Source organism: Maylandia zebra, linkage group LG23 (genome assembly GCF_041146795.1).
Source record: "Maylandia zebra isolate NMK-2024a linkage group LG23, Mzebra_GT3a, whole genome shotgun sequence".
Lineage (NCBI taxonomy): Eukaryota > Metazoa > Chordata > Actinopteri > Cichliformes > Cichlidae > Maylandia > Maylandia zebra.
Window position 1 is genome coordinate 5886747 of NC_135188.1, and position 13560 is coordinate 5900306.

A 13560-nucleotide genomic window follows, 5' to 3' on the forward strand; every position below is an offset into this window, starting at 1 on the left:
GAAGATTGTGGACTAAACTGTTGCAACTTCCATTCACTTTAGATAACTTCACTATTTCATCTAAAAAGTAGACCTGCATTTGAGTTCGACAGCTAGGCAGCTAATATGCATATTCAATACCACCTTTATTTATAAAGCACTTTAAAATAAACCAGGGTTCACAAAGTGCTGTACGTATAAAAATAGAATAAACAGAAAATAAAATCAAACGTGGTAAAAAAAAAAAATTGAAAATAGAAAAATAGAGTCAACTTCTCAAAATGTGCCAAAGGCTTTACTAAATAAATATGTTTTAAGAAGAGTCTTAAACTCAGAAAGAGAAGAAGTCTGCCTAATCTGTAAGGGCAGATCATTCCACAACTTTGAAGCAGCTACAGGGAAAGCACGGTCACCTCTAAATTTATGCTTGGTTTTTGGCAACTTAAGGAGCTGCTTGGTGGCAGATCTAAGGGAGCAGGTAAACATGGCTGTACTAGCTAAGAAAATACAAGCACTTTGGTGATACTGCCATGGAAAACCTCCCTTTTAACAGGATGAAACCTGTGGCAGAACCAGGCTCAGGGAGGGCCCGACCGTTTGGGGGTGATGAGAGGATGACAAGACAAAGACACACTATTGAAGAGAGCCAGAGATTAACTAATAATTAGATGCAAAGAGGTGTGTACACACAGTGAGTGAAAAAACAATGTTGAGTGAAGAAGAAACACTCAGTGCATCACGGGTCACATCCCAAGCAGCCTAATGTGTGCAAATACATTTAAAAAAAATAAACGATGTCTATGCAACTTTTGAATTTAGGATATGAACTAGTTAAATGGTTATCATAATTTATTCTATACCAAAACTAAAACTCAAAATACAGTGTGATACAGATAATACGATATGGTTTTGATATTTTTAATACAAATGCCTTTTGTTATGTGTTCCATACCATATTAGGCCTGATTTAAGCCTTATATTTAAGCATTATATCAGGCCTAAAATATGTGTAGTTTGGATCATTACTGTTACAGGTGATGTATAACTGCTGACCAACAAAAGGGTTATTCTGTCCTAACATTAGCAATTTAATAATTTAGACAACTTTTGTCTTGTTGGTTTATAATATTTTAATAAATTTCCTATACGGTTGTCTGTGTGAATTAAAAAAAACAAAAAAAAATCATGTTCAGTGTTGCATTTCCTTACTTACAAAGTATTCAAAGCCACTTCAGTTCTACTACACAAAAAATAAATCTAATGGAATTATTTTAATTTACTTTAACGAGCTCTGGAGTGGTAATAAATTACTTTATTTGATAACTGAATGTATTTAATGACAAAATGATGTTAGTTTTTATTGGAAATGGCACCATATGCTCTCAGTGTCACTTGTCCACTTTGTCAGTTACTTATAAAATAACGTTATTGGTCTTGCATAGTCAATTAGTTTTAAAACCCATAAATGAAAAGGCCTTTATAACTCTGAATTTAAGAAATGAGCGGTGAGACTGTAATGCAATAGTACCTGTTTTACACAAGGAGGCAGTGTTGTCATTTTATTTGAATTAATTAAATTAAAAAAAAAAAAAAAGATTACACCACACACACATGCCGAGAGAATGCCAGAATTTAATGTTTAATGGTATTTGAAAAAAATTTTAGATTTCAAGTCATGATTAATCTGTGTGCAAATATAACTTTTTGGAAATGCAAATGTAACTTTTTTTCCCCTTTTTTTTCCTGCAGTTATATTAAAATAAACTCTATTCTATCTAAATCCCTGCAAAGCCAACAAAACCATACTCACATTAGCATTGCAATGATCAGTTTTTGATCACAAACAGTGAAACCAAATTTTGTGGTTTAAACAACCTGCTTTCATAAGCATTACACCTTTATCATGGCATTTCCAATGGTTGAAAATATCCAGTTTCTAGAGTCAGGAATCTTCGAGTATCTATAGATATCTGAGCCACCTGAGTGTGGTGTGACTGCGCTGGACACCACCCCAAATGCCTTTCCATCTTCACACACCAATGGACCACCAGAGTCTCCCTGAAAGTATATACACACCCGATGCTTAAAGTGAATAGTGAAGTTATTACCATAGAGTTTGATTGTCCATAATTAAAGAAATGTATGTACCTCAGCTGGACCTGTGTCTCCCTGAGAGCAGTAGAAGTTTTCTATAGCACATTCTTTATTGTCAATCAGTGTAACACTGATTTCCATGAGCTTGGGAGACATATATTTACCATTTTTGTCTGTTCGCCCCCAGCCAGAGAGTATACAAGATTTTGGCAAAGTACCATTATCACGGCCTGCCAGAGGAATAGGTTTCACATTCTCATTGAAGTTTGCCTTGGTGCTCAACTTTAAAAAAGAGAAAGATATATACATGAAAATTAAAATATGGGATTTTTGTTGTTTTCTTTCAGTGCAGATTTACTAAAACAAAATTTTCAATATAATTACACAATGTGGTAAATATGTGTTTTCATAAACAAACAATGCTAATAGTAAATAAATATGAATTTTCTGTGTGATGATATTCTTACCTTCAAAAGCATTACATCATTCACAAGGGAAGTTGCATTGAAGTGTTTATGTGGAAATGCTTGTTCTACAGATATGCGTTGTATTTCACTGTTTGAATTCACATTGTGAGCTCCTAGTAAGACTGTGTAAGACCTGAAATAAAAAAAATATATATATGTGAAAATATAATTTATGAATGAAATGATGACTGTTTCTGTCAGGGTATTATATTCAGAAAACAAACATTACTAATCACTGTTGTTGACATTATCATATCATTATCACGCATCGATATTACTTATTAAGGTGTTTTGAAATTTTAATGCGTCTTCTTAGCTTTATTATGGATAAAAATTCTGTCAGGGACGCAGACTTTGGTGTCATCTCAGTTGATAGGTAAGTACATGTCTTGAACTCACTTAGCGCAACAGTGGGCAGCAGTCATCACAAAATCCTCATTCAGAAGGAAGCCACCGCAGTGCTTTTTTTGACCATCTGACATGTTTATCTCCAAAAGCACCATGTATGGCCTGCTATGTGGCACAGCCTCATGTCCTCCAATGATCTTCCCCGAGTAAACTGGGAGACGAAAAGAAGAAATACCCAGGTAAATAGATTCATCGTCATGCATTGTCTGTAAAATGCAAGCCCTCATGTCTGTAATAGTCCACATAAAAAAAATAAATTATAAACAACACATACCTTGATCATCAAGAGTCATCACAAGGATGAGTATAGCCAGTATACAGTGGACAGACATGGTGAGGTGACAGTTCAGCTTAGTTACTGAAGAGCAGTGGCACAGATCATTCATAGTTTCTGTCTTTAAATACTTCCTTGTATCAGTGAGAGGAGGACGTATCTGAGTAATTTGCATATGCAAATAATGTGGGTTTGAACCATGCCGTTTAACATCTCAAGAACCTGAGAAAAGTTGCATTTTCATAAAAGAACAGATGAGTTTTTGTACAATGTGTAATTCAATAATTAATGTAGATGTATTGTGTCATATTGATGTATGTCTTTATTTTGTAGCTTTTTCAAGTCAAGACTATTATTAACTTTCTGTTACAAATAATTTCACCCGAGTTCTCATTTCCATAAACATGAATTCAAGAAAATCACCTCATAAGTACATATGTGACCACAGGTTAACTTGTAATTGAGTTAAATGGAGCTTGTATATGAATAACATCAGTGGTAATAATTTAGCCACGGATGCCTCTGTGGTAATACCCAAAGCAGTGAAGATCTCTATTCACATTTTATATTCAATGCCATGCCTATCTCAGAGGAGCCTCAGTTTCGGTCACGCAACCTCAAAAGTGACATTATTCTGATGTTATCATGTCATAAGAAAGTGGATAAAAATAGGATTTGTTTGAAAGCGTGGTCCGTGGAACTTGAACTGAAATGTGACCCTTGAGCTACCAGAAGAAGGAACAAGTCAGTAGCATAGCATGCAAGAGGAAAGGAGATCAGCTAGCAGACATAAGCCAGCACAGTGAAGAAAGATTTTTTTGTATGCCACAATTTGTAAGATAAATGTATTTGTTATATATGTAAAATGCAATTTGTGTGTCTATTTATAACATGTGGGTTTAACAGATACAGAAAATGCACTCAGTGCTTCAAGTAAAGGATTCAGTATCAAGCATCAGAATAAACTTCAGCAACAAACAGATTAAAGATTAGAAAAGATTAAAACAGCAATAATTATAACTACTTTCTTTTTCACAGTGTAGTCAAGCCTAAAAGTATGCAGCTTACTGACCACATTGTGTCTGTTACATCACTTCCTCAGTCTAGACTCAAGTATGTCTGTCTTATATCTTGGCCATAAATGTTATTGTCATTGTTTTGAATGATGCACAAAAAGGTTTTAATGTGTTGGACAAAAAGAGAAGATGTGGAAAGATGAGAAGGAAACGAGTGAACAAGTTTTGGGACGTGAGCTCCTGGAGTCCAGGGCAGTAATGGGAATCACAGGAGGAGATGCGAAGAGGAACTTGCTTGCTAGAACAGGGCCTTTACCGTTAGCCCGTCACTTTTATGAGGACCACGGGGCTGAGAGGACTGGCTGGTTTAGTCATTGGACATAGCAGCAAGGAAAGAGGGAATGTAATAGCAACCATCAATCAAAGTGCAAATTACATGTTTATTAAGAAGAAAGGAAAGGGACAACAATAAAATGAACAGACAGGGAAACAGACATTGCTAGAACAGTCAAAATAGATCAAACTGTGGATTTATCTGAAATCGCATATGAGAACAGAAGTTTATGGCCTGAGACACATACCAGTGTGACACTGACTCGACTCATTCATTCCATTAACTTTCTCATGTTTGTGCTTACATATTAATCTTTCTTTAGTTAAATTTAGACGCATGTTACACTTTATTACAAAAAAAAAGTCTCTTTTCTTCAAGGTGGCTCCATCACCGTCACCTCACAGCAAGAAGTGTTGGCCTCACATTTATGTTTAGAGTTTGCACTAGCCTGTCTGACATCCACAGTCCAAAGAAATCATAACAACTGGGAACAAGAAGAGGGATGGACGGACAAATGGACAGCTTGAGATTTGTTCAGCGACATGCAAATGAAGCTGGTAGCTTGCTATCCAAATAAAGACAGCAGTTTTATAGTTTAATGAGAATATGTCTTAGCCAGTGAGGTGGAAAGGTGCCAAAAATAAGCACATTCCTGGTAAAACATGCACACTTGACTAAACTACTTGGAATTATGTGTCACTGGCCCTTAAACAAATAAGTCACAGGCTTTACAACATACTTTTGTGTGCAATATTTTGTGGATTTATTTATTTACTATTTTTACGTCTTTATAAATTAAACCATGTGAATTCTGAATAACTTCCGTTGTTTCTTGTCATTAAAGAACAACAACAAAAAAGCAAAGAAAAGATTTGAGTTTTGTGCTCTTAGGTTCTAGTTCTGGCTGCTTTGAAACGATAGACTACTAACGGTAGTGAGGGTTTAGAAAGTGTGTTTTCTCACGTCCACACCCTCACAGACAATAGATAAGCACAATGCAAAACAACACTTGAAGACAGCTTGACATCTGTGTAGGTTCTTGAAGACGTTTTACCTCGCATCTGAGAGCCGGATGGCCTAGATGACAAAGAACCTACACAGCCCAGTCTAACAATGGAAAGGACACCCACAATTTGCTCAACTAATTTTGAACTACTAGATTGTTTTTGATATTTAATGGCACAGAGTGAGGCATCAGAAAAAGGACTGAAGTTTCATTACCATAACAGGTTTTCACGTCATCACCACGGGAAGCCACTGTGTGAAGATTGTGGACTAAACTGTTGCAACTTCCATTCACTTTAGATAACTTCACTATTTCATCTAAAAAGTAGACCTGCATTTGAGTTCGACAGCTAGGCAGCTAATATGCATATTCAATACCACCTTTATTTATAAAGCACTTTAAAATAAACCAGGGTTCACAAAGTGCTGTACGTATAAAAATAGAATAAACAGAAAATAAAATCAAACGTGGTAAAAAAAAAAAAAAATTGAAAATAGAAAAATAGAGTCAAGAGTTTTAATCTCTATATTCGCACATAAATTAGTTTTCTAACAGCCCATTTGACCTAGTCTACATTGCTAGTCATTTTGAAGTCTTTATGTTGACACTCATTTTTAATCTCAAACAACAGAACAAATGAGTCACATGTAGAAGTGGTTACTCTGCTTAAGATGCAATCTGTAGTGCAAGTTTCCTTTCTCGTGATGAAGAGATAAGATATAGAACTGCATTTTCCTATTTGCTAATGCTAAACTGAAGAGGCCTTACTGCAAACTGCTTAATTACACAGGTCTTTGTAATTAATACAATTTTAGGATAATTATGTGAATTATGAAAATAAATATTAAATGTGTTTTAAATTTGATGCCTAGTGGTGGTCTACGTCAGGTTGTGGCATTGCAAAGAATCAGCTTGCTACGAAAGTCTTGTAAAGGTTTCTGACGAGAGCATCAGCTGTTGGTTTTGAGCCTGCATGAATGATTTTGAATGAAAGTCACATACTCATTTTAATGTGTTCTGAGCTTTTGCAGAGTTTTTGCAGATGGAAAACTAATGCTACACAAATAGACAGCTTGCGGGTAAGACCTAGGGAGAATGTGAAAGAAGAGTGAGAATAAAAAGCATTCTCAGGTGCACATATAGTTTATATAAAGCATTTTTTTGTCCGAGTCAGACTGTGCTCACTTTGACTTTGACATGTTCTCTTTAAGTTAACTTTAACAAAAAATAGAAAAATCACAAAGAAGTAAAGTGATTTTTTCCAAAGGTGAATACACTTTTAGCTGATTGGCACACAAGTCACTGCAAGCCATTTCCCCCTTTTCTTAATGTAATTGCTTTAGTGCTGTTAGTCATAGAGAGATCTACACAAACCATAATTCATGTGCTTTCCATATGACAGCACATTAAAAAGGAAAGCCCTGAAAATGACTTTTGAGATAAGAGAAAGACTTAAGCATGTCAGTGCAGAATAAATATTTATATATAATGAGCACATATGATGGTACTGCAGTGAAACACAAGAAAATATGTTTTTCCTATCACACTACAATCTCAGTGGCAAGCTAAGGACTTTTATGTGCACAGCCTTTGAAATGAAATCATGTGTTTGTGTGTGTGCTGGACACATTAGATATAAATATATATATATATAAGAAAGTTCACTTTCCAACTGCAGACTATCATTCTCTGATGCAAACTTTGGCTTGCATGTGTCATCTAACAGTCAGTCTTACCGCACTGACCAAAGCTTCGGGAGATATTAGATCCTATGATTCAGACATATGATCTTCTGCCGATTTACCTCGCTTCTGCTTGTTTAACAGCTCATAAAGAATGAGCTGTAATTCTCAGGCATCAGCTCCTGAGCACATTTGGTGCTTCTTTGCTCTATTGCTATAAGGCTATGCTTTGTTGGACTGTTTTTTGGGGGGGTCTCAGTTACCCACAAGTAAGATCACACTTAGTTACTGTGGATGTAGAAGGACTAAAAGTACGCAGTGAAAGCATGACGAGACAGAATATATGTAATTGTTGACTGATTACCTAAAAAACATGCGTGCACACAATCACAAACACACACATGCATACAGACACACAGGTGTCTCGTGCTAAAAACGAGCCTCTATTCGAATAACACAGCCCACAAAAAAGAGTGAGCAAAGAGACGAAGCATTTAACTGAGCCTTGAATGCATAAATTATGTCAGCTCCATCGTGTTTTTCTGTTCTTCTTGGACCATTTCAATCTGAAAAACATATGCTGTCTATCCGCTCTCGACATGGAATTCATATTTAGATGTATCAGATTTAAACCAGTATAACGAGAAGATGGGAATTCCAACAAAACAGTTGAGCCACTTTTTTTTTTTTTGCAAGAAAAGTGATACTGGGAACTAAAAGCTTCCAAGTCTTAAGTTGTGCTATTTATCAGGCATTTCAAGAGAACCTGTCAAAAGCGAGGAGCTGTAAACCACATTGTAATTACTGAACATGTTCTCATGGGTAGGATGACCTCTTTATCTAGTCACATGTTCTTAGATAAAGCATGTCAAGTAGAGAAGGTATTCCTCTTATACTTGGATACATCAGTCTTTCTGTTCTCACACACAAAAGCAGTCATATATCAAGCTAGTTAATGTTACCTATATATTGCATTAAAACAGAGCTGCTTTTTAACTTAAACACACTCCAGAAAAAGTGTATTTTGGTGAGTGTTACTTCACTTCGATGTTTGGCCTTCACAGTACAGAATGAATTAGAAAAGTCAAATAATTTACTCTTTAAAGTTCTTTAAAGTTCTTTGACGTAATTCCAACCAAGTTTGACTAACCGAACTCATTGAAAAGTAGATGAATAGTTCCATAAACACTTCTGTGTTTGGATTTGGGGTTTTTAGACAGATTCAAAAAAGAACACTACCTATTCCTCTTCTTAGGCTTCCTTGGAGATTTGTGCGTGCTATTAACATCGCTTTAAAAAAGACAAAAGAAAAGTTTTTCATCAGCGAAGACACTTTTTGATTTAACTATTTACATAATTTAAAATCTGACTGAAATGTAAAATGTCTCTGGGTACCAACACATACAACAGAGAGATCTACACAAACCATAGTTTATAACCTTCTGCGCTGTCTCTCAGACACATATGCATGCATGCATGCATGCATGCATGCATGCACAGAATACGTTTGCAGAGCACAGTATCTCCCCATCAGTCCATCTGTCTGAGCACACAGATCTGGTGATCTGAATAGAGTGTACACCTCTAAAAGAGGTGCATGTCGGTCAGAAAGCGTGGAAACATAAACACACCAGTGAAAGAGTGTTGTCTAGGCTTTCACGGTGGTGCAAAAAAGGTCTAAAAGTAGCTACCATAAGACTAATACATCAGCCCTCTTCAAAGAGGGCAAAGTAAGGGTCAGATGTAATTATTAGGAATGGAAAGCTGATATTTAGATTTTCCTGTTACCCCCGTTATGGCTGTGTGAAATGATCGAAGTGCCAGATGTTGGAAGTTAGGACTGGTTTGGTCTGACAATGTCACACTGGGTCATGATCTGCTGTGTTTAGACTGCTGAGTTCAGGATTCACCTTTATTTTTGTGAAGGCTCATTTGCAGAGTTTCTCTCTATTTTCCATTTATCAATTCTTTTAATAGAAATTTTGAAGTTCAAATGGGAAAAGTCGTTCTTACCATACAGGCAGATTCATAGAAAACCTCTTAGATTTTTAGCTTTGTCCTCTGACCACTGTTATCCCTTCTCTATAGTCTTTTTAAGATCTGTTTTCCATTCTACTTCTGATTCCATGTGTTTTGTCCGTGTGTGTCCTCACAATGACATTTTTCTAGAAGGTTTGGTTTAAGGTGCTGTAAGTTTGATTGTGCTGTTTTATGTTTATCTGTTTTATATTATTGTGAAGCAGAAGTTTTTTTCCTGTGAAAAGTGCTATATAAATCAATAAAATAAAGTAAGGTTAGGTTACATTTAGATTTAAGATAGTTACAGTAAAATAAGCCACAGTGGCTAAAACATGGTTTTAGATCAGGGAAACAGATTGAAGTTAGCGTTACGTTATTTCAAAAGGGGCAATTGACATGTGTTTAATTTCTTCTGTGAAAATATGAGGCCAAAATCCTTGAATTCTTCCTCTGCTCCCAACATCATCTACTAATTTTGTTTTGCAATGTGGGGATTTCATAAAACTATTCTTAAAGAAAGACTACTGTCACCTTTTTCTGCATAGCAGGAATACCTGCACTGTGAATGTCTTTTATCAGGGCCAGGTTTCTCTTTGCCCGATTCCCCAGATTCCATTTTTACACAGGAAGCCTTGAGTAGATTGCTCCCACAGAGGATAAATGAAACTGGTATTCTGAGTATTTGGCATTCAGTATTCAGCTGCGAGAATAAAATGTCAGTATCTGCAGGCATTTGAATTAATGGTGGACACAGAGGACATGGATAAAGAGGATGAGAGTGAGAACAATAGAGTGTGTATCTGTAGAGTGGTCTGCCCCGAGGTGGAAGAAGAAGCAGACAGTCTGTGTTTATCATTAAATGAAAATTTGCAATGGAGAAAACAGATGAGCACTTCTTATCTGACTATTCCTGACAGCTGTGATCAGACACAAGAGGTGCACGAGTGTGTTTTTATGTGCATTTGTGCCCGAACGAGTCTTTGCGTCTCCTTTTTTGTGTTTTTCAGAAAGAAATGGTGACACAATTTGTTTTCACTACTGGACCACCCACACTACTACCAAAGCGCTCTGCTCTGATTTCTCTATGATTTACATTTGACTGAACTGAGCTGGTAATGCTATAAAAGCCTCTCAACACTGTAATCTCAAGATGAAAACTGCAACACAACGGTCATTTAAGTGATCTTTTATTAATTTCCATGAATTCAAAATTTTCTTTTGCTGTTTTGTTGTGCTGTATTACAGCAGACCTGGCATTACACCGTTTCTTTATGATTTAGTGTGACATCACTGGCTCGGTTACTCACTTAATAGCTTTAATATATCAATGTCACACCTGCTGTTTACTGACCTAGCTGTGACTCCATTTGGCTAAGTAGATCAAACCTATTTAGAATAATAGTTCAACAAGAAATGAGAAAAGAGAGAGAGATAAACATCAGAAAGTATGAGGAAGACTGATGAAGTATTAAAAAAAACCTGTGGAAAATTTCACCTTTGTGGGATTGTTTATAGGACTGTTGATGGTCTAGAGGCTGTCAGGAAAATGGGTCAGAGGGAAAGACAAGTATCCATACTTTACTTGTCATACATAATTTGACTACACTTAGACCTATCATGACATGAAAGGAGCCACATGACATACTGTTTAGAGCACAAGTTCAGACACATATTATTACAGCGTGTTTCACGTTGTACTTCTTAGGTTTCATTTCTTTTAACAATTCCTCGTTTGCCACAATGACTCATATCCCATATGTCTGCCTCTTAACAGTGTAGTATTCTTTTCAAGGTCTCAGAATTTTCATATTACAGGCCACTCATAATCTCGTACAACAGATTGCACAATAAAGCATGAGGATGAATGCAAAAGCAATTATAGAAGAATTTAAAATGCTCTGACCTCCTTTCAAAACATTTGTTTTTGAAGTTTGAAGATATCGCTAAATACATTCACCACCTTCTTTATTAAGTAAACTTTGTTGGTACTGGGTCAGAACCCTTTTTGCCTTCAGAACTGCTATAATTCTTCATGTCACAGATTCAATGAAATCCTGAAAACATTCATTACATTCATTCAAATTATAGCTTAATTTTCCTGATCTTACCTAACAGGAGTGGCACCAGGTTTGATCCTCCATTTGCTTCAAACATGTCATGCATTCAGAGATGCTCTTCTGCATACTTTGGTTGTAACAAGCAGCAATTTGTGTCACTGTTGCCTTCCTATCAGCTCAAAACAGCCTTGCCATTCTCCTCTGTACTGGTATTTTAACCCACAAAGCTGTTGGTTACTGGAAATCTTTTTTGAACCATTTCCTTTGAATTTTGGATGTGGTTCTGTTGGAAATTTCTAAAATACTCAGACTGGTCCATGTGGCACCAACAACCATACCACATTCAAAGTCACCTAAATCACTAATCACTGATACTTAGTTTGAACTTCAGCATTTCATTTGAGTTGCTTGGGTGATTAGATATTTAAGGCAGTTCATCAGTTCATCATGTGCATCATATAAAGTGTATTTAATATTGTACTGCTATCTTGTTTATAGAGGCTGAAAAGCATCTTGCATCTTGTGAAAAATCAAAAAGGTCAAAGTAATAACAAAAAATTAATTAAGTATCTACTTTTTCTGCAGGACCATTTAGCTCCTTGAACGGTTTAACCTGTGGAAAAGATGAGTGAGCTGTCAGGACTTGGTTTTTAGAGAAAAAGAGACGGGTTCAGTTTACATCTTTTAAAAAAAATGCATAACTGCACTTTCAAAAAACTGTAATAAATGCAGATTCAGCAAACACATGTAAGAGCTAACTTTGAGGAAGTGGAAAATTAATAACATCTACAGTTGTTTAAGTAATTTTGGTCTTTTGCTCATTCATTCTTATTTTCCATGAAGTATGCTGTCAGAACTGCTCGTCGATAACCGTTATGCAGCAACACCACATCCTAGAGAGCACTTCTTTCCTGGTAAAACTGAACTCTGAGAGTCACAGAAGCTACAGTAATCTATAGTAATAATATATGTCATGCTGCAACAGAAAGTAGTTCATAAAAACCTACCTACTGTGCAGTTGACACATAGTGCCAACTTTTATCATAAACCACTTCCTGAGATTTAACAACCAAACAAACATTGGCCTTTGACTCATTCTCATACAGTATATTTTCAGTAGTAGATGATCAGAAGGTAGAATGGCCTGATTCAGTCATCTGTAGTTTCTATTTAACTGGACAACCACAGGACCTTTAGACCTTCACCTCTGAAACTTGGATGTCATGGCACCTCATTAATTGTTCCACAGTGACTCCTTTGCTCCTAGCTCACACTCATGGGCAGTCAGAAAGGCACAGAGGTTTCCCTGAGAATGCACAGCTTATGACAAAGTACCTCTTTCCATGACCTACTTTTTTGAAAATGTAAGTCATATAATTTCCAGAACTGAACTGAAATTTAGGAACACATAGAGAGACAAGCAGTGTCTGAGGTTTGGACTGATTTTGCTCCCCCACATGATGAGTGCAATGTGGTAAAATGCATATCTGCAACACCTTCCTGTTTCACCAGCAGCATTTTTTTTCTTGTGATGAACATATGAACAAATCATTTGAAAGTGCTGAAAGGGTACGTGAAAAGACACATTAAATAATAAACATGCAGAGTTATACAAGTACAACACCCAGTCAAATGTATCCTGACACGCTCCTCGACTGTGCAAAAGGGGAGAGAAGAACCTCATATACATTAAGTGAATATATACATGGGGGACATTATCTGCAGTAGTAGCATTGTATGCAGCAAGTAGGTGAATTTTATACATTAAATGAATTCAATAAAATAGACAATCTGAATATTTTAAATTAAAAATCTGAAATGTACATTGTGCAGGTGGGTGCTAAAGTGTTGCTGACGTTCAGCTGGAGGTGGTTATCCTGGCACGATGATGCCAGATTCTTCACTTCATCAATGTAGGCTGCCTCATCATTGTTGCAGGTGGCGCCAAACACCACTGTGTCATCAGCAAACTTCACAATGCTGTTGGAGCCATGGGTGGCCACACAGTCTGAAGTATACAGGGAGTAGAGCAGTGGCGAGAGTACACACCCCTGTGGTGCTCCCGTGTTGATGGTGATGCTGTTAGAGACGCATCTACCCATGCTCACCACCAGAGTTCTGCCAGTCAGGAAGTCCAACACCCATGCACACAAACGGCTGTTGAGTCCTAGATCCCTCAGCTTTGTGAACAGTCTGCTGGGCACTGTTGTCTTAAACGCTGAAC

The 13560-nt window shown here is 36.6% G+C and overlaps 1 protein-coding gene across 2 annotated transcripts; it reads right to left on the reverse strand.

Moving 5' to 3' along the window:
- Positions 1 to 1431: 1431 nt before the first annotated feature.
- Positions 1432 to 11515, reverse strand: LOC101487852 (granzyme B-like). 2 transcript variants are annotated; one of them, XM_076880390.1, is made up of 5 exons: positions 11388 to 11515; positions 2940 to 3099; positions 2541 to 2673; positions 2128 to 2355; positions 1432 to 2037 (listed from the first exon to the last, which is right to left on the reverse strand). In XM_076880390.1, exons 1-5 carry the CDS (start codon positions 11440 to 11442, stop codon positions 1870 to 1872), a joined length of 744 nt encoding a protein of 247 aa, XP_076736505.1. In that variant the 5' UTR covers positions 11443 to 11515; the 3' UTR covers positions 1432 to 1869. The 2 variants fall into 2 exon arrangements, with proteins under 2 accessions (XP_076736505.1, XP_004554955.3); XM_004554898.3 differs by lacking the exon at positions 11388 to 11515 and adding an exon at positions 3223 to 3306.
- Positions 11516 to 13560: the final 2045 nt, after the last annotated feature.